Source organism: Arachis stenosperma, chromosome 5 (assembly GCF_014773155.1).
Source record: "Arachis stenosperma cultivar V10309 chromosome 5, arast.V10309.gnm1.PFL2, whole genome shotgun sequence".
Taxonomy (NCBI): Eukaryota; Viridiplantae; Streptophyta; class Magnoliopsida; order Fabales; family Fabaceae; genus Arachis; species Arachis stenosperma.
The window spans coordinates 117905272-117927478 of record NC_080381.1 but is presented as its reverse complement, the minus strand read 5'-3'; the positions used below and the strand labels follow the sequence as shown (position 1 = coordinate 117927478).

The window sequence follows — 22207 nt, the reverse complement described above, 5'->3', positions numbered from 1 at the left end:
GAAAAAACCTTGGAACACCTTGGGCACTTTGCGGGAACCAAAGTTAAGCATATAACTCGGGATCTAAATAGCAGAGCTGACGCCCTATCCAAGTTAGCAAACACCAAACCCGGAGGGAACAACAGAAGCCTGATCCAAGAAACCCTCCAAGAGCCCTCGGTATCAAAAACAGAGGATGAACAGGAGGTACTTGAGGTAGCCGGCCTAAACCTCGGATGGATGAATCCCTTAGTCGAATACCTGAAATTCGACATCCTCCCCAAAGAGGAGAAAGAAGCTAAAAAGATCCGAAGGGAAGCACAACATTATACTTTGGTGAGAAATGTCCTTTACAGAAGAGGGATATCAACACCATTGCTGAAGTGCGTACCGACCTCAAGAACCACCGAGGTGTTGGAGGAAGTACATAGCGGGATCTGCGGAAACCATCTCGGAGCAAGGTCATTAGCCAGAAAAGTAATCCGAGCTGGATTCTACTGGCCAACCTTGCAGAAAGATGCCACAGAATTTGTGAAGAAATGCCAACCATGTCAGATGCACGCAAATTTCCACGTAGCTCCACCTGAAGAGCTCATCAGTATCACTTCTCCCTGGCCCTTTGCAAAATGGGGGATGGATTTATTAGGTCCTTTTCCCCAAGCACCAGGACAAGTCAAATACTTGATCGTGGGAATAGATTACTTCACAAAGTGGATAGAAGCAGAACCGTTAGCCACCATTACCGCTCAAAGAAGTCGCAGGTTCCTCTACAAAAATATTATCACAAGATATGGAATACCTTATTCCATCACTACAGACAATGGAACCCAATTCACCGACGCCACCTTCAGAAATCTAGTAGCCAGTCTGAAAATCAAGCACCAGTTCACCTCGGTAGAACACCCACAAGCCAATGGGCAAGCCGAGGCAGCTAACAAAGTCATACTGGCAGGATTAAAGAAAAGACTACAAGAAGCAAAGGGAGCTTGGGCTGAAGAGCTCCCTCAAGTATTATGGGCTTATAGGACAACTCCCCAATCCGCCACAGGAGAAACGCCCTTCAGATTAGTCTATGGCGTAGAAGCCATGATTCCAATAGAAATCAGTGAGCAAAGCCCAAGGGTAATTCTCCACGACGAGGTCAGAAATATACAGGGGCACAAAGAGGAGCTCGACTTGCTCCCCGAAGTCCGAGAGGGGGCCCAGATAAGAGAAGCTGCATTGAAGCAAAGAATGACTACAAGGTACAACAAAAAAGTCATTCGAAGAACATTCGCTACAGATGACTTGGTCCTAATCAGAAATGACATTGGAGTCAACAAATCGGGAGAAGGAAAGCTCGCCGCAAATTGGAAGGGACCATACAAAGTCAATGAAGTTTTAGGAAAAGGTTATTATAAAGTAACCGACCTAAGCGGAACTGAGCTACCGAGGTCGTGGCATGCTTGTAATATGAAAAGGTACTACAGTTAAAAGCGAACTCTACTCCCTGATGTACTCTTTTCCCAACTTCATGATTTTTTCCCAAAAAAGGGTTTTTTCTGGAGAAGGGTTTTTAATGAGGCATCATAGTAGAGGCTAAGGGAAAATAGGCTATCAAGACCCTTAGTAGCAAAAAAAAGTACCTTCCCAATTAATAAAGATATTTTTCATTTATCTCTCTTAAATATCCTCCTTTTTTTTTATAAGTCTTTCTACGAAACGCGCCGACTTAAGCTCGACAAAACGTGAAAATCCCATGAACCGACCTAGATGGTCGTCAGGATAAAACGACGAGGTACAAGTCGGTGTAAAGAGGTTATATGAGTCGATCGTAAAAACTCGGAAAACAAATCCGACTCATAAAGTCGGAACAACATTCCGAGTAAGAAGCTCGAAAATACGCCGATCCTTAAATCGGAGCGTAGAACCGAGTAAAAGAAAAACGCATCGCAAAAATAACCTAAGTCATAAAAACTCGCTAAAAAGAAAGTCGAGTATGAGGAATAGCAAAAGAGATATGAAAATAAAAAGGTTTTCAGAAAGAGATCAAAAGGATCTCCAAAATATCGAAAAGCATACACGCACAAGGTAGCTCAAAAACGCACAAAGTAATTCAAAACCCTTATCCAAAAAGGGCATTTACTTTGTTTTAAAAAACCCTTATCCAAAAAAGGGCACAGATCAGAACATTTTGTTTACGGCCTTAAAAGGCCAAAAAGAAATTGTTCACAACCACCAAACAGATAAATAAAGTTTAAAAAAGGGGGGACCCACAGGCCGGGCCCCCATATAGCCACAAAAAATAAGAGTCATTTCTTCAAAGGAGTAGAGGAATCACCACCGCTAGGCTCAGGAGGGGCACCATCAGGACCGGTCGGAGGAACGGAGGAAGAACTCGGAGCCTCCTTAGGACGAGGAGGAGACTCAATAATCCTCTGCCCCCGAGTCTTCAGGTCTGACTCGGAAATGACCTCGGGGACAGGAGGATCAACGATGGCGCCATCAATAACTACCTTGTCGGGATGTAAAGGAGAAAGGTCCAAATCGGGAGCAATAACTCTGACTTGTTCCAAGAAAATTCTCCAAGACTCCTCGGCACCATCGGCGATAGAGTCCTCCAACTCGGCGTATGCGTTCCGAGAGTTCAGCAAGTCCTTCCTCACAGCAACAATATCTTGAAATAAACTGTGGTAGCTGTCTTGTGCTGTTTTCCTCAAATTTGCCTCTAAAGTGCATTGAGCCCGCAGCTTACCTGCCTCCTCCCTAAGGTGATCCCTCTCCTTCCTCAATTTATCTTTCTCCTCCTTCAACTCCTTCTCATATTTTTCAAAGAGAAGAAGCCTCCCCTTCAACTCCTCAACTTTTGAGGTTGCCCCCAAAGAGCTGAGGGGAGTCTTCTCAAAAATGTCCAAAAGTTTGCCACAAACACCCGCCGTCCTAAAACTCTCCTCGGCCATGGTGGTAAGGTGGTTTCGAACAGAAACATCATCCATATTTATAAAAGGATAGATGTTCTTTCGGACGAATGCAAGAGCATCCGCCTTAACCCCACCATCAAAAGAAGAAGGGCCAGACTCTAAAGTCTTGCGCTTCTTCTTCTCGGGCTCGGAGAGAATTTGGGCAGAAGGGGGTGGTCGGGGAAAACTTGAGGAAGAAATGACAATGGGTTGAGAAGGAGTGCCAGTGTTCTTAGGAGGAGGAGGAGGAGGAGGAGGAGAGGTGATCGCCCTGGCACCCCCGGACCTAGCCCGGGACTTCGCCTTGGCCTCCTGGACCCTTTGGTAGGCCTCCTGAGCGTTCCTTTTTGCCATATCTACAAAAGAAAACAAATAACAAAAATTACAAGTCGATAGAATGCAAGTCGGCAGAAACAACTCGGAAATCAGGAATGCATGCACTACCTAAGTGAGATTGAACAAAAGTCGGCGTTCCCTGGAGGATTTTTCGGGTATCCAAGTATGGGGACTTCACCCACGCTTCTCGTAAAAACCCCACAATAGCCGCCTCCACCTCGTCCAGGTCATCTGGACCATACTTTTCACTAGAGGAAGGCGGCGACCAATAAAGGGGGAAGCGGGGAGAGGAATGCACATCCAGGAAAAAGGGGTGGTGACCCTCTACAGCTTGAAGTTTGAAAAAGAAGTTTTTGAAGTCGTGAAAATATTCGTCAAAAAGGGTGAAAATCCTCCGACCTTGTATAGCTCGGAAGGATACCCATTGCTGTTTGTTGTTTAGCCCACTAAAGGGCTTAGTCATATGGAAGAGAAAGAAGAAAATCCTTAGAGAAGTCGGAAAGTCCAGAGCATGGCTTATAAACTGATAGATCTTCAAAAAACCCCAAGAATTGGGGTGAAGTTGAGTAGGGGCAACTCTACAGTGATGCAAAACAGATATCTCGAAATCTGAGAAAGGAAGAAAAACACCCAAACGGGTGATCATGCACTCATACATAAAGAAAAAATGAGGGGCCGCCTCATTTTCTCTCCCAAAACAGACCCGGTCTTCAAGACCCGGGATTATTAATTCATATTTTGGCTCGTCCTCCTCCGAAGTACAGAGCCTGTGATGAGTACGAAGATGAGTGATGAACTCAGCATCGACCAACGGTTCCTCCCCAAGGACCGTAACGTCAACCCACTGAGAAAGAGCATCTACGGAAGCCATTTTTTATATAAAGAAAAGTGGCAGAAACCTACAAAAGAAAAAAAAAGAAAAAGAAAAATCAAACACACGGCCCCTAAAGAGGAGAGATACGAGGCTAGAATCTACAGGCCAACCTATCCACTCACAAGACAGAACATGCAAATATAAGGCATGACATGGAAGAAATAAAACTAACCTTTATCCAAGAAATGAAGGTTGGAAAGAGCAGAAATCTTCGAACACAAGAATGCAGCACGAACAAGGGAAGAAGAAGTTTGAAAGTTTGCAGAAACGGAAAAACGAAAGAGAGGGAAAGCATTTATAAACACACTAAGGGGCATAATGGTAAGAACGAGGCTATCATTAATGCGATTGCACCGTTACCAAAGCCCTCAATCCCTAAACGCTTCCCCAACGGACACGACGCTTGAATTGACGTAACTGTCAGAAACAAAAGGTCGCGAAAATCACGTCGGTTCCAAAACCCGTGAAGGTCGGCTACGAACCCGAGTTAAATACTTGAACCCAAGCCTTAAAAGGATCTTGGGCTCAAGTAGGGGCACTGTTCATACCCTGGCCCAATGTTAAGGGCCCAGGTCCAATCGAAAGGCCTGATCCAATAGATTAAGCCTAGTAAAACACCGACCTCCACTTAAGAAGTCGGTGTCAACCACGACTCAGTACGAAGAAGTCGGTTATGAGATTAGCTGGCAGATAAATACTCATTCAAATGAGTAACCGCCCCTGAAATCTCTCTAACCACTTCATAAAGCCATATCTTAACCTCCCCAAGATAATGGGACGGTTATTATCCTAAAGATACGGCACTACTCCAACGGTGGTTATTGGCTCACCACTATAAGTACACTGACACGCCTCAGGTATTCCTAAGCCCAATACTCTCTAGACCTGCTTACACCCTTGCTAACTTAGGCATCGGAGTGTCTTTGCAGGTACCACCCCCCATTCACCCACGCGCGCAAGTCGGACGGAGCCTCCCGAGTTGCAGACACGCCCGGAGTTCTCCTCCTTCATACACTTGGGCCGCTGAACGCCATCTATTGAATTAATCTCCGGTTACCTACCGTAACACTTCCTAACAATAATAATTTTAATTATAAAATATTAAAAAAAATTCAAAAAAACCTATATCTGGTAAAAATGATAATAATTCCTAAATTCAATTTCTAACCACAATAATAATTAGCCACTTAACAATAATAATTATAATTACGAAACATAAAAAAATTTAAACGGAGAAAGGAAGAAAAAGAAGATGGGAGAAGTTATTGCGCGATACGTGTCCAGACTGCATCAAATCGGACCGTGCGTTTAGTAAAATGCAACTCGAACAGTTCGTGTGGTGAATGGAAACTCGCATGGTCCGAGTTGTGGTTTTACTAACACCACAAAATTGTAAAGCATCTCTCTCTCCCATACGAGAGTCCAACACCACTCATACATCCATATACAAATTAAAAAGCGAAAGTTTGTAGTGTAAGGTGATGAATTATTAATATAGTCTTAACTTTGTCACATTATATTGTGGTCATTTTTTAAATTGGATATTTAGTAAAGAGAAGTGATGTGTGCTTCAACCATGAGGCAGTAGCTTGTATAATTTTAATTTTCTAAAAAAACAGAAAGAATATATATATATATATATATATATATATATATATATATTCTATTTTGCTTTTGACTTTGTCACTTGTTTCCTTTTGGAATTAAGCTAGTTAGCAACTTAATTATTATTATTAGAATTTAATTTTGATATATTAATAATATAAAAAATTTATATAATTATTCAATATAATTTATATATTTCTATATATTTTTAAATAATAAATTACTCTAACTGTGCGTAAAAATTAAATTAATTGTCTAAAATTAAATCCAAAGATTTCTTTGTTTTTGTTACTTTGTTGTAAATCAACATTAATTTTTGGTAATTAACCGGCCGAATTAGTTAGCTAGGATAATTATTAATCCATGTCACTTTCTGGTTTCTGGTACATATATAATTGCCTGCCAAAATTTCTTTCTTTTTTAATTTTTTATTTTTAATTTACTTCTAAACATTTGAAGTATACTATTTTTAAAAATAATTTTACCCTTTTTTCTTCAAATTTATTTACATTAAAAGTAACAATGAAATTTAATCTCTTAACCTCATTTACATATTATTAGATTTTTTTATTGACTATGATTTGACCTATATATTATATACTATTATAATGATTTAAATGTACATAAAATAATCAGTTTTAACCTCCATTTATTTTGTTTTTAGTAACAATAAAAATAGTTATTAATATATTTATCAATAATTAGATATTAGACATTTTTTATTTTGTAACTAAAAATTTTTAGCAATAATTATATAATTAATAAAAAATCTTTTTAATATTTTTAAAAGGTATATAATTATTATTATAACATATAATAATAATGATAAATATATAATGGTCATTATGTTATTGCTGCTAAAAGTAATTTAATAGTATAATAAAAATGCATTAAATGTGAAAGAAGGTGGTCAAGTGGTGGTGGCGTTTTGTCAAGGAAGAATGTTCTTTGTGAAAGAAGGTGGTCTATTCCTATAATAATTTAAGGCCGAATGAGCTTCTGTCCACTCAAGTGATGCCTATTAGAAGAGACACGTGGAAGGATATTTACCATATAGAAATTAAGGAGCAACCTCTGAGAGATAAGTTGATTAACGGTCTGGCTATGGAGGTTGGTGATGGGCGAAGGACTCGATTTTGGGAAGATGTTTGGTTGCATTGTGGTTCCTTGAAAGATCGATTCCCCCGACTCTTCTCTGTTTCAAACCAATGTGGTTCGGTTATTGGGGATTATGGATTTTGGGATGGGTTATAGTGGATTTGAAACTTCCAATGGAGGCGTGAACTTTTTCAGTGGGAGTTAGACCTTCTAAGTCAATTACATGAGGTTTTGAGACCTGTGAGGCTAGCGACTAATAGGGATGATAGAGTTGTGTGGAAGTATGATAGACTTGGTATTTTTTCTACTAACTCGTTTGTGCAGGTGCTACAAGAAGGAATGCTATCAGAGGATATAACCAGTTACCCATCTGAAAAGGGTTGATTCCACCAAGAGTGGAGCTGTTTGCTTGGTTTGTCCTGGTAGGCAAGGTGAATACCAAGGAACGGCTAAGTCGGATTGGGGTTATTAGCTAGGATGATAAGAGCTGTGTTTTATGTAATAAGGATGTTGAGCAGCTTAATCACTTGTTTCTTGGCTGTGATTTTGCTTAGTATGTATAGAGTGCATGGATATATGTGTTTGGCCGGTACTGGGCTTTTCCGGAGTTAGTGAATGATCGTTTCTTAAGTTGGACAGATGAGCCGCGAAGAAAAGACGATTAAAAGCAACGGTTAAAGTGTTTCTGTGCGGTCATTTGGCACATCTGGATGGAGCAAAATAGGCGGGTATTTCAGAAAGAAAGTAAAGGCGTAGAAGATATCGTCACAATGACCATCCTTAACTGCGACGAGTGGAGAGATGTGTATCCCTAAGGTTGTTAATGGTTATGTCAGAGATGACGTGGAATTTGTCTTGTTGGTGTAGGAATTTGTTAGTTGCATGTTGTTTTGTGTTGTTTAATATTATATGCTCTACCTTAGTGTGTTGAGCTCTTTTACTTAAAAATAAAAGATTTACAAATAAATCAAGATTAATTATTCCAAACCCCTTGACGTAACAAACTTATAGTTTTCTTGCTGGAGTGGGTGAACTTAATATGCTTCCACAAATTAACACACGTGGGAGAAACTAGAAAGGAACATTATATATATATATATATATATATATATATATATATATATATATATATATATATTGTAGCTTCCGGTTTTAAGCTAAACCAAACACAATAAATAATGTCTTTGTCATTAAGGACAACTCCTTAGGGTATATCGTTTTCGTTGATTGAATTTTGTTTTTTTTAGTGAGTTAAGAAACAACATTGTGAAGAATAGCTTAGATATGTTTGTCAATATTTCAAAAGAAATTAAATAAGTCCTTGGAGCTATATATACATGTACTTAATCTTATAATAACAATGTAATTTAATTTTGTGGGGACTCCTGGGAAAAAACATTAAAAAAGACAAACAAAATAAAATGTTCACATATATATGTAGTCACATGTATACTTTTGTTGAAGGAAATCTTTGTTTCTCAACAACACACTTTAGTTGGTTTTATTTTTTTATCATTATTAATTAAAAAAATATATTTAGCAGGCTAAGAGTGTGATATGAGTTAGGTTGACTCAAATTGATATTATATACAAAATTTTCAAACTTCTTCATTTTCTTAAAAATAAAAAAGGTTAACTCCAAATTATGATGATAAAATTATTTTCTTATTTAAATATAACATATTTTTTGTGTTAGTATAATTCTGGACTAACCAATAATAATTATAGATCCTTGAAAAGTCTAACTTGGAGTCTCTAACTCAAATTTTTTAATTATTATTTAAGATCAGATTGGATAAATAATTTAATTAAATTAAAAAAATTTAAAATATAAATATTTATATTAAAAATTATTTATAAATAAATTATTTTGTATTTAATTTTTTAATTATAAAATTACTTATTTTAAAAATAAAATAAAAAATTATTATAAGAAAAGTCGGTTATTTTTTATTTTTATATAAATATTTTAAATAACTATTTAAAAAATTACAAGTTAATTTTAAAAATTATATCAAACACATTAATACTATAATTTTCATAAGTTAAAAATAAAAAAAAAAACTTATAGACTTATCCAAATTTGTGTCTACATATTCAACTTTATTATATTTAAAAAAATTATCTTAGTAATAATAAAAAGAGAAGAGGGAAGAAGGCCAAACAGTTATCAGTTTGAGCGGGTGAAGATAACGTTTTTATTGATTAAATTATTTATTTTTTTAATTATATATTAATATCTTTAATTTTCTTATTTTTTATTTGTCAAATTTAGTATTTAGTAAATAATTTATAATAGACTAAAAACCAAACTCACGTCAGTAAAATTTATTGCATATCTAATTAAGAATGAAATCTGGTTTTTCCAGCCTAAAAGGCATTAATATATTTGTTCAAATTATATTTTAAAATGTTTTTTATAAATGAAAGGACAGCTAGAAGGTAGGAAAACTGTTTGGTAAGACCAGTCTTGTTTGAAGTTCAAGGTCTTTCAGTGATATTTTTCTTCCTTCCGAAACAAACAAATTTGTACCATAATACAAGTTGATTCTTTAATTTATTACTGCAATGGGACTTAAATGAATATTGGCACCTTTTATTTGTTGTACGGTTTATTTGGATAATTGAGGAGAGGTGCCACTTCTTGTATGGTAATGCCATAATATATTGGAAGCACATGTGAAATTCCCAAGAAACCTTAATTACTCCATCTATTTTTTTATTTTATTTTTTTGGTTTCCTAATTACTCCATGTCTATGCTACTTTGCATTTAATTTATAATGGAGAAATAGTTACAATATTAGAGTTAGAGACCCAGCAAAACTTGTAAAACATAAAATGTCCCAATATATATATATATATATAGACCCAGCAAAACTTGTAAAACATAAAATGTCCCAATATATATATATATATATATATATATATATATATATATATATATATATATATATATATATATATATATATATATATATATATATATATGTATATATATTACTAATATTTTGAATAATTTAAAAAATAACATATTTTTCAGGAATTAATTTAACTATTAACTTAATTAAATTATAATAAAAAATATTAAAAATAAATTAAATTATACATATATTTATATATAAATATATAATAACTTATTTAATAACTAATTTTTTATATGCATATAACATTAAAATCTAAACCAAAAACATCATCAATATAAAATATATATTGAGGACACAATTGTCATGTACTCATGTTTCAAAGAATTTGAATTGTTTTATTTTTGTCCTGTTTCTTTTTGAATGGTTGTTGGCATTTCTTGTGTTAACGTTGCTGACTACTATATTGGCACCATGTAAACATGTATAGGCGGTGGTAATCCATATTGTGATTAAGAGGATCACAATTTGTTTATCAACATAATTTTAATACAATTCCATTATTATATCTGTTATAATAGACATTATTTTTCTTTAAATGTAATAAAATGATATCTTAATATTAATATTTTTTAACAACTAACACGTTTTCTTTTTTGTTTAGTTAATTATAAATAGTTTAAATATACCATTAATTAATTAATTAATTAATTAATAACTATATTTTTATAGATATATTCAATTTAGTTTGTTTTATAAAATTATAAAATTCCTTGCCTTTGCAATATAAAATCTTTAAGAAAATATGATATTATTTTATTTCAGTAGTTTTAGCCATAAGCATTATGAACAAAAAATTAAAAATTGTAACTATATCCCTTATTTTTAGACGTTCATACAATTTTTTAAATAGAAAATTTGAAAATAATAATATTAGGAATTGGCTGAAATGAGAATACATGGAATGATGGCACATCCAATAACTTTAATTATATATATTTTTATTATAATATATATTTTAATATCCCATTTTGGATACATAATAAACAAAACAAGCACATATCCAATATCTTTCTTTGAATCCCAACCGGTGGTAACATTATGTAGGTTCGAATAATTTTTTTATCTCAGTAAAATGCACTACTCCTTTTTGTTTTAGTTCTATAATTTTTTATTTTAATTCAATGAAATTTTAAAAATTATGTATTTTGGTTATTGTTATTATTTTACTCCATTAACTATTAATGTGACAATTTAAATACTAATAACCAACTTGGGTTGGTTGAGTGGTCAATTCACTCGTCCGTTTAATCAAGTGTCAAGAGTTTGAATTTCATTTTGTATACGCAGTATAATTTATTAGCCAGTGATAAACTCTTAAACAAAATTCAAATTCGTGACGAATTAATCATTGACTCTTAATTTATTTTTTAAATTATTTTTTTAATACTTAAATAGATAAAAAATTAAGTATATATATATATATATATATATATATATATATATATATAAGTTATATATTTTAGAAATTATTCAAAAGGTAAAAAATTTAAAATTTTATTTATTTAAAAATGAAAAGAATAATTAAGAGGATGAGTTAGAATTTTTAATATATTTTGTATTAATTTAATATAACAAGACTAAAATAATAAGAGAAACCATTGCTCAATATTTTTAGTGCATGGATAGCATCAAGGAATATAATAACCCTATATATGTAGGCTAATATTTTCATATATAAATGTCCTCCTCATTAAATCACATAGACTCATAGTGGCAGAAAGCAATATTACACAAATAAGGAATGTGATGTCAATAAGAAGGGGAGAGTAAGATATGAATATGGTGGTATATATGGGGTTGAAATTAATTAATGTTGAAAGTACACAGAAACCTTGAAGAGTGTTTTTGACATTTAGTGGTAACCGATTAGCAGAGTGAGAGTGTGTGTGACAGGATTCTGAGCTCACCAATAATCTAGTATGTGCCAACAATTGATGTGACTTGTCACTATAGATTCTAGGATGGTCCTCAATTCTATATATAGGATCCATATTCATATGCATGCATGCATTGCATTTTCATATATATAAACTACTACTATACTTGCTTCAATTTCAAGTTTTCAATTCAACCATGTATGCTAATTAGGTTTTACTTATTAGTTCAATTAGAAAATTAAATTTTAATTAATATTAAAAAGTTTTTAATTTTAAATTTTAAATTCTAATGCTAAACTCTAAAATTCTCAAAAAATAAAAATTTTAAAAAATAATTTTAGCTAGCTACTTAAATATTAGTCTCTTATATTTTTTATTTACTTGATAACCTAGTTAACGAAAGTCATATTATTTTCCCTAGTTGATTAGTTCAAGAGATTATTTCTAAATATTTAAAAGAGGGCTAATTTGGTAAATGACTTATAAATGTTATTGTGAATTGATATTTGAAAATTGTCTCTGAGGCACAAATTTGAGTTTACAATAAATTCATAAATCTTTTTTTATTGTTAAAATATGTATAGAAATATCAATTTTTTTTATGCCTTCCCAAAAAATAATGGAGATAATAATAATAGAGACAAGACATTAAAACAAAAATTATTATCCTTCCCTAAAATATTAAAATTATTATCAAACACAATTTAATCTGCAAAAGCTACCAAAGTGTAAAGCACTTAAAAACATGTTTTAGTCTTGGTAGGATATGATAATTACTTAATTAGTATTGAATCTAGCAAGCTACTAAAACTTTAATTAATAAAAAATGAAAGTGTACAATAATAATATTTATAATAAGAATATATATGACTAGCTTAGCTAACAAACATTCTTATACTCACACAATAGCTAGGGGGTCCTTTTGGACAAATAAATTAAACTTATAAAGAGTAACATGTTTTACATGAGAACCAATAATGCATCAAAATTAGGGATGGTTTATTTAGGGAGAAATTTAAAAGAAAAAAAAAAAGAGGATAGCTTGTCTGATAATTTTTGACATTCATTCATTTTTTCAGTTACAAACTACTTCAACACAAATATCAAAACTCAAGAAAATCTAGCAGTCTAACATTTTCTCAATTTTGGTATGGATTTTTGAAATTTGAAATACAAAAAAGGTCCATGGCATGCAATGAGTGGAAAAATACTAAGCAATAATAATATAAGGAAAAGGAAAAGTATAGGTGAACAATAAAAATATTAAACAATGTAAACAATAGATATATTGGATGTTCATTTTACTAGTGTACGGATGATTATTTTAATATTAAAATTTAGAGGGTTAATTTAAAAGTATAGTATATTTTTATTTGATTGGTAGTTGTTCATATTGTTCACCAAACTCATTGTTCCCCTAGCATTCTCCGAAGGAAAAAGTTGAGAGTACCATGCATGTATAGAGCATTTAATTGGAGGCTAGCTGGATTTGTATGGAAAAGAAAATAATATAAAATATAGAAAATGGGTATAGGGGGGTATGGTAGTATTAATAACTGTGAATTGGATAAAGAAGGAGGAATCCAATGTATAGAAAGAAGGAAAGGGAAGAAGGGTAAAATAGAGAGACATGTCAACATGGGCCTCTAAGGAATCCTAAGCTTATCGAAGATTCTAAATTTGGACATTCAAACCGCAACAGTGATACACATACTTACACCTCTTAAGTCCTAATACCTTTTCTATCTCTCTCAACTCTCAAGGTGGATTGAGAAAAAAAATATTATTATTAATAAATAATTTTTATAAATATTTATATTTTTTAATTTTATTACTTATCTCATTGTTAATACTAATAAAATCAGTAATAAAAATGCACATATTTGGCGGTCACTGCAAATAAGATAAATAATAAAAAACTATATATATAACTAAAAGAATATATAGTATTAAATAAATAATTTATCTTATTTATTTTAAAAAATTCCATCTCAAGATAGATTTGACTAATGTTTTTTTACCTTTTAAAAATAATTTGTTTGAATATCGTTGTTAATAAAGATCATGTAATCAATACCCTTAAAATTGTTTAATTTATACTTAAAAAATATTTTTATTTTCATTTTCATAAAATATTTAACACATACAACTTAAAATATTAGGTAATGATACTAAAATAATTTTTTGGGGTAAATTTGTGTATATTTAATATATATGAAAATATTTTACATCTCTAACATCAACTTTTCTCTTACTTTTTTAACTAATTATTATTATTATTATTATTATTATTATTATTATTGTTATTATTATTATTATTATTACAGTTTAACTAATATGTGTTCTAAAAATGCATAATAAAATTATTATTAGTAAAATATTTTAAAATTTTTTAATAATTACAAAATAAATACATTAAAAATTTAAATTTTTTATATTTTTAATAAAAAAATTAATTTATAATTTTAACATGTATTTTTAAATGGTAAAATATATTTATTGTCTTTAAAATTTGTTAAAAGTTTTAAAAATAACCTTAAATTTTATTTTATTTTAATTTTGTTCTAAAAATTTTTGACTTACATCAAATATATTCCTAACGGCTAATTTTTCAAAAAACTTAGAACCAATTTAGCAATAATTTTACAAAAATAACCATTATTAACACAAACAAATCAAATATAATTGTCATGCATTATTGTTAGATTAGTTTTAAATTTTTAAAAATTAGTTATAAAAAATATATTTAATAACTTTTGAAATAAAATAAAATTTAAAAATATTTTTAAAATTTTTTACAAATTTTAAAGACAACCAATATAATTTATCGATTTTTAAAATATAACATAGTTAAATCCTTATTATTATTTTGGATTCCAGCGTGGCTTGTTTGGTTGTGACGCGGTTTTGTGAAGTGTTACGGTAGTCACATCGTTTTGGTGCCCGTTCTGCCCGAAGTGCCCGTGAGATTTTGCAAAAATTTGAGAGTTGGCGCCAAAACAACGACGAGAGGACACAATGTTTTGTAGCCCGCGAAATGCGGGCAATGGCGGCTGTCGTGTCCCACAATTACAAAATACAGATCAACACCTCAATCAACTTTTAACATACTTTTAATAAATTTTTTTAATTTTTAATAGTTAAATAAATTTTTAATCTTTTATATTATTAGATGTAAATTATTTTCATGTTATATTTGTATGTTAAAGAGTAGTAAATTTAGTTAAATTATTTTTTATTATTATTTAAAAATACATAAACATTCAATTTTTAGTTTTTTACAATGTTTAAAATGTTTTTTTTAAATAGAAAAATTTAAATCTGCAACCTCTAAATAAATATGAAAAAATTATGCCAAATATATGAAAAATTAATTTTTATTAATAATTATCTTGATAATTAAAATTTATTAAAGACTAAAATATCTTAATTTATAATTAAGAATAAATAGATACTCACATACATTTATCTTTAAATAAAGTTAATAATTAAAAACGATTAAATCATAATCTAATTAAATCTATTAAATTATTTAACAGTTCTTAACTATTAACTTCACATTAAAACAACTGTTTTTGAACATCTACCTTACGGTATTACTTTCCAAAATAAAAACTACGTGAAATGACGGGTTTGCCCTTGTCCACTGTCCTATGTCCTCGTCCATTTCAGCATGATGATGGGCCAACACAGCTTCTTGATCGTCACTCATCACAGACTTTTATTTTGTCTTTCATTCAGTATATTATATCCCATTAAAACAAAAAATAAAACACTTGCATTTTTATTGTGTACACAAACTCAATTAGATTAATGTACAAAGTACTATGACCCTTGGCTGGAAAAAAGAAAGGAAAGAAAGAAAGAAAAGGTACTATGTAAAAGAATTTTAAGTAATAACTAATAACCAGTTAACCAAAAAAAAATTTGTACTAATTATTATAAGCATACTTAGCTAAATTCTTTAACTATAGTAAGCATTACATCGAAGGTGAAAATCTTCTTATATTATATACGAAAATAAAACGATGTTTTCCAAAAAGAGAAAACAGCTTATTAAAGTGTAAAACCTTTAGAAGAACTAATATTATTTTGTAGATAACTTATTATACGTTCAAAATGTTTAGCATAGTTGTAATAGAGGACATTTATATTAATGTTAATGTTAATGTAATTGATGACTTTGATGAGGGTGTGGCAGAGTGGCACAAGAATCAGGGCAATAGAGGGGACCAGAAAGCCAGAGCATATGATTGTTATGCATTTTCAGATACATATGCCAATCACACTATCACAAGTTCACAACACTTCCTTCCTTTCACTTTAGCTCAATTATTATTATCATTATTATTATTATTATTGTTATTATTATTATTATTACCTAGAACATTGATCAATAAAATAATTTTTACTGTTATGTGGCATGCATGTCCCACGTATTAAAAACTAAAAGAATAAATCATTATTGTTTATCATAAAAAATTTGGATGTTGATGAAATTAACTATAAAAAATTAAACTAATAATATATTTATAAAAAAAATTTTCGACAATATTATTTAATTATTAAATTTAGAATTGATTATATTATTTTTTTTAAAATAATTCTTTTATAGATATTATGATAGGTTATTATTAAAGTTTTATATAAAGATTTGTCTTGATTAATGGGTTATTGTAAGACGGGATTCGAATCTCCTCAACATTTAACTATTAAACTAACTATTAGATATATCCAATTTTAATTCTAAAATTGATGATTTTTTTTTCAATATACCAACGAGACAAAAAACCCAACACAAAAAGACCAGTAACTACTGCTCATAGGAGTTATAATATTTCTCTTTACATCTTGAGTCATTAGACTAAGGAGGTTTGGATGTGAAATATCCATGAATAAAATACCATATTACTTCTCATAGTTAAACTTTGCCAATCAATCTACACCTAGGTTTTCTTTTCTTGGAGTGTATTGAAACTTGATATCCATGGTCTTTGTGAAACTCCCCAATATTTCTAATAAAAAAATTACGGCTTATGGAATTTTTTTTATTTTTGTTCAGCCATTCAGCTACTCCCATCAAATCAACCTCAACGATCATTCTTTTTATACCTAGTTCTCAAGTAACTTTTAACCCATGATACACCTCCAAAATTCAATACGGATAACTGAACAGCTTCCTAATTTTGCTGTGAAGCTCTCACCTATTTTTCTTTATGAGTTCTAATGAGTTTCTCATACCCGGATCTTAACCCTTCATTGCAAATGGATCCATCCGTATTTAATTTGACCCACTTTAGTGGAGATAGCTTCCACTTATTGATAGTTAGTTATTTATTTATTCTTCCTCTTGATTTCAGATTTCTCTCTAAAACCTCTTCATAAATTTTTACTGAGCTCTTTATGACTAGGTTCGCATTCTTCAGCCTCACAAAAGATGATTAAAAAGTTTTTTATTTCTCCAACTCTACATCCATCAACAGGTAACCATAAATTCATCTTTTCATTTATCTTCAGTAGACTTTTTCATATTATTGTATAAATGAAATTCTAGCCAATCTTGTAAGTCAGTACGTGTCGAACCGCCAAAAAAGGCGGATCGAAGCGAGATTTTGAACCTGCCAAATTTTAAAAATCCGCCAAAATCACGGGCCAAGGTGAGGCGGGGCGGGCTGCCATCTTATTTTTTTAAAGGGTATTTTTGTAAATTTACATATAATGTAAATAGATTTCTATTTTTCTTCCCACCAACAAGGCAACAACAGCCGGCCCTAACCCAGTAACCCATACCCGTCCCTGATCCTGAGACCCTGAGTCCCTGACCCTCGACTTCAGCCTTCAGCAACTCATCGTCGTCGCCCGTCGGTCTCCCCGTCGCCGGTCTCTGTCTCATCTCGATTCTTGTCAGTCCTCACCAAATCAAAGTCCCAGCGGCGCTGTTTGGTCTTGCCTTTACTCTGCCTTCTGCTCATCGCTCCTCCTTTACCTCTCGGGCCTCGGCGATTCTGTGTTCGGCGGATTTTCGACGTGCTCCTCTCTCCTCCTATACTTCTCGACAGCTGTTATTCAGTAAGTTAAGATTTTTATTTTCTTTTTTTTTGTTAAAATAAGGAACTGTGATTGCTATTCTTTGTTAATATGGCTCTATCATATATTCATGCATTTGTAGTTGTGGACAGCTATATTAGTTTTGCAAAATTAGTAGAAAAAAATTGAAACAAATTAAGTAAATTCTTCAATTACCAATATAATGAAGATTTTAATAAAAGAATTCATGCTCCAAATAGGTGATTAGAATAGAACAGGGCAGGTGCATGTGCTTTCCTAATCAAACATAACAGATGAAAGTGAATATAAAAAAACCAATCGATTCCTCTGGTTTGAGTTCTCTGCATTTTCTCAAATTTATTTTACTTAGGGAGGAACAATAAATTATCCTGGATGAAGCATTCTAAGTTCTAATTTATGAATTAAGTAGAGATTAAGCATTATTCTAAGCATTCTTAATATGCGAACGAGTTCAGAGATTAAGCATTCTTCTATATTAATGTTTGTTTCAAGACATAGACAACTTTTTTTTTCTTATTTTTAAAATGCTAACTAATATAGGTATAGCTATAGGTAGCTATATTTCAAAAGCTAGCAAATTGACAACTAACTTCTAAGTTCTAATTTATGAATGAAGTCAAACATTGAAACTAGCTTGGTGGCTTGGTAACTTGATTGAATATACTATTGATTGTTTATTCTTAACTTCTAATTTATGTTGATATGAATTTTTTGATGGTTCAGTTCTGATGCTTGACTTCTTTCATACTTTTGAAATTTTACAATTTTAATATTTTTTATTGATTTATTACTTATTTAAATATTGTTATGTGTTTGTGTTATTTAAGTTGAGTGATTGATTTTGCTATGGATAATTCTGTCTCTATGGAAATTGATGGTGGGAATATAACACAAAATCCTAAAAATATGGAAAGATATGAAACGACAGAAGATATTAGAAAGAAAAAGACGAAGGCAACAACATCTGATGTGTGGAGATATTTCACAAAACTTGGACCTAGTGATGATGGTACATATCATGCTCAATGTGATGGATGCAAACAGAAGATTAAGGCTGGTGGTAAACAATATGGAACATCGTCACTTAAGCGTCATTTAGACAGGTGCGTGAAAATAGACTTTGAAGATATTGGTCAAACTTTGATAGAAATGCAAAATAAAATGGGAGTTCTCAAGATAGATAATCTTGTATCGCGTGAGATGTTTGTTGCTTTTGTGATTGATTGTGATGTTTCCCTTTCTATTGTTGATAACAAGAAATTTAAGAATTGGGTAAAATACATCAGTCTAACTCTAGGCCTGATTACTAGAAATACTCTTAAGGAGGATGTGCTGAAAATTTACTCAAGAAAAAAAGAAAAGCTTAAAAGTAGTTTAGTAGCCATTCCTAATGGAATTTGATTGACTTCTGATTTGTGGACATCCATCACTACAGACGGTTATTTATGCTTAACTGCTCACTTTGTTGATTTAAATTGGAAAATGCAAAGTAAAATTTTGAGTTTTCGTCATATGCCTTCTCTTCACATGGGATTTGAATTGTCTTCCAAAATTTTTGAGCTTTTAAATGAGTGGGGAATTGAAAAGAAGGTTATGACTCTTATACTAGATAATGCATCTGCTAATGATACATGTCAAGATCATTTGAAAAGTACATTAAATATGCTTGATTGGTTGTTGTGTGATGGGGAGTTCTTTCATATTCATTGTTCTACTCATATCTTGAATCTTATTGTGCAAGATGGATTAAAAATTGCTCATGATGCATTGAATACAATTAGGAAAAGTGTGAAATATGTATGGGGATCGAAAAGTAGAATGATAAGGTTTAAAGAATGTGTTTCTGCGATTCATGGTTTGAATTTTACAAGTGGGTTGCATCTAGATGTTACTACTTAATGGAATTCTACGTACATTATGCTTGAAAGTGCTATCAAGTATCGGAAGGCATTTGAATATTTGAAGGCAAACGATCTTACTTATAAGTATTGTCCTTCGGTTGATGAATGGGGGAGAGTTGAAAGGATATCTGAATTTTTATACCCTTTTTATGAAATTACTGATTTGATTTTTGGCACATCTTACCTTATTTCGAATTTGTATTTTCTACAAGTCTATTATATTCAATGTGTTTTGATGGGAAGTTTGAGAAGTGAAGATGAGCTTATAAGGAGTATAAGAAAAAAGATGATGAACAAATTTAAGAAGTATTGAAAAAAAGTAAAGTGTCATTCTTGTATTTGGTGCTATTCTTGATCCTAGACTTAAGATTTCTACTTTAGAGCTTATGTATGAAGAGATTGATGCTGAGACTGCAAAAGAAAAGGCGGAACATGTGAAAAAGAAATTATACAAACTTTTTAAAAAATATGACAAGAATTCTCTTCCAACAGTTGAAGTACAAGGACCTAATATTCAATTTTCATCCATGGCCCATACCTCTGAAAGTGCAAGCAAGAAGCGACTTGCGATTGTTGGCGTAAGTAATGTTTAACATATTTTAATTCTCTTAATTATTAATTGTCATTATTTTATCCTAATAAGATGTGATTATTTCTATTTTGATAGAAATTGATGAAACGTAACCATCAAGCTGAGGTCTCTAGTGGAAAGAATCCACTTGATACATACTTGGAAGAGCCATTTTTGTCAAAGGATTGCTTTGAAGATTTAGATGTTTTGAAATGGCGAAAATTTTATGAGAGTCGTTATCCGAAGTTATCAGTCATGGCACGTGACTTATTGAGTATTTCAATTACTACGGTTGTTGCATCGGAATCTGCCTTTAGTATTGGAGCTCATGTCATTAACAAAAATAGAAGTCGAATGTTGCCAGAAAATGTTGAGGCTGTGATTTGTACTTGCAATTGGAATAAAGGCTTTGTTGATGGTAATTAGATTGTTAGTTACTAATTTAATATTTATATAATATTTAAGCATTTATATCTTATTCTAAATTTGGATATTCTTCTAATTGTAGGTGAACGTGAAGGTGAAGATGTGAATCCTCAAGGTGTTAGGCAAGGCGGTGTTTCAACTTCTAGATCATATACAAATTTTATTGATTTGGAAGTTGATAATTAATTTATGTGTGTTGACTTAAGATTTTTTTGGGTGTCTTGTTGATTTATGGATTATGCTATGTGTTTTATTTTAATTATAGTAAGATTTATGTGTGGATTATATATTTATTTTTGTTATGCACTTATGTTTGAGACTTTGAGACTTATTATTTGTTATGTTATTTTTATAATTGTTAATTTCAATCAACAAAGTTATTATGGTTAATTATAAATTTTTTATGGATTAATAATTAATTTAAGATATTACTCTATATATTAAAAAACTAATTCGATCAAATAATTTTATTATAAAATAAAATAATTGTTAGTATTTAATATGTTAAATTGAATTTTATCATAAAAAAATTTGGTTAAAAAATATTAAAAAAAAAGGCTGGCCGGCCCGCCAACCCACCAGTCCGCCCTTTTGCAGGGCAGGCTGGCCCGTCCTATATTTAGACGGGCTTTGGCGGGGTGGGGCGGGCCATTCCGCTTTGCCACCCCTTCCAAAAAATATTGTTACCATTGCTAGATTAACAAAAATTTATCCATATTTGTGCTACTCTTGGACAATTTCTTAGAGCATGTAAAATAGTATCGTGAATACTCGTATGGAAATGGTAACTTGGACTAGTTTCCATTATCTTTGCTTTCCTACTCACTGTTAGAATTCTTCCATGCGCCACCTACCATATAAAAATTTTTACTCGTTCAAGATCCTTCCACTTCCATATGGTCTTCTAGAAATTGTTATTTTCTTTTGTATTCCATCCAACCAGCTTCTTGTAGGTGAAAGAGATAGAAAATTCTCCATTTGAGGTTAAGCTCCAGCTAAACTTATCCTCTATATTCGAGTAAATGTCCTTTTTGGTCCCTAATCATTTGTCTGATGGACTTTTCACCCCTAAAGAAATCTAAAAACCCAAATCGGTCCCTATCTACTTTGATATATGTACGTTCCAGTCTCTGGTTAGGGACCGGAAAGGACATTACCAAGGACCTAAAAGGCATTTACTCAAAGTTAATAGGGACTGGAATGTACATATTTCAAAGTAGATAGGGACCGATTTGGGTTTTTAGATTTTGTAGGGGGTGGAAAGTCCATCGGACAAATGGTTAGGGACCGAAAAAGGCATTTACTCTCTATATTCTTTATCGGTGAAAGAATGACTCTAATTTTATCTAAAATTGATTTTGGCAACAGTTTCTTCATACTTTCAAAATTCCATCATCCATTTTTCATCCACGTATACTGAAACCGTGTCATTCCTTTAAATTCATGGGAATTGGATTGATAATAGCTCTTTCTAGTCTTTCCACATTCGGGACTCAAAGATTAAGTTAGAATTGAGTTATTTTTCCATTGCCTATAATTCTACTACACAATTCTTTAAACCTCTGGCGCATCTTGATTAACTCTTTCCGTAAAGAAAAATCCGTTGA

General features: G+C 31.6%; 1 protein-coding gene across 1 annotated transcript; it reads right to left on the bottom strand.

Annotated features, from left to right (window-relative positions):
• Positions 1 to 2270: 2270 nt before the first annotated feature.
• Positions 2271 to 17526, bottom strand: LOC130981215 (formin-like protein 16). Its single transcript, XM_057904825.1, has 3 exons — positions 17424 to 17526; positions 3123 to 3274; positions 2271 to 2474 (listed from the first exon to the last, which is right to left on the bottom strand). Exons 1-3 carry the CDS (start codon positions 17524 to 17526, stop codon positions 2271 to 2273), a joined length of 459 nt encoding a protein of 152 aa, XP_057760808.1.
• Positions 17527 to 22207: the final 4681 nt, after the last annotated feature.

Coding starts and splice junctions, on each gene's coding strand:
- LOC130981215 (XM_057904825.1), bottom strand. CDS start 17,526: ATGAGACAGAGACCGGCGACGGGGAGACCGACGGGCGACGACGATGAG. Junction 3,275..17,423: donor GGTCTCAGGATCAGGGACGG/GTATGGGTTACT, acceptor TTTCTTTTGTAG/ATATGGCAAAAAGGAACGCT. Junction 2,475..3,122: donor GCACTCCTTCTCAACCCATT/GTCATTTCTTCC, acceptor CATCCCGACAAG/GTAGTTATTGATGGCGCCAT.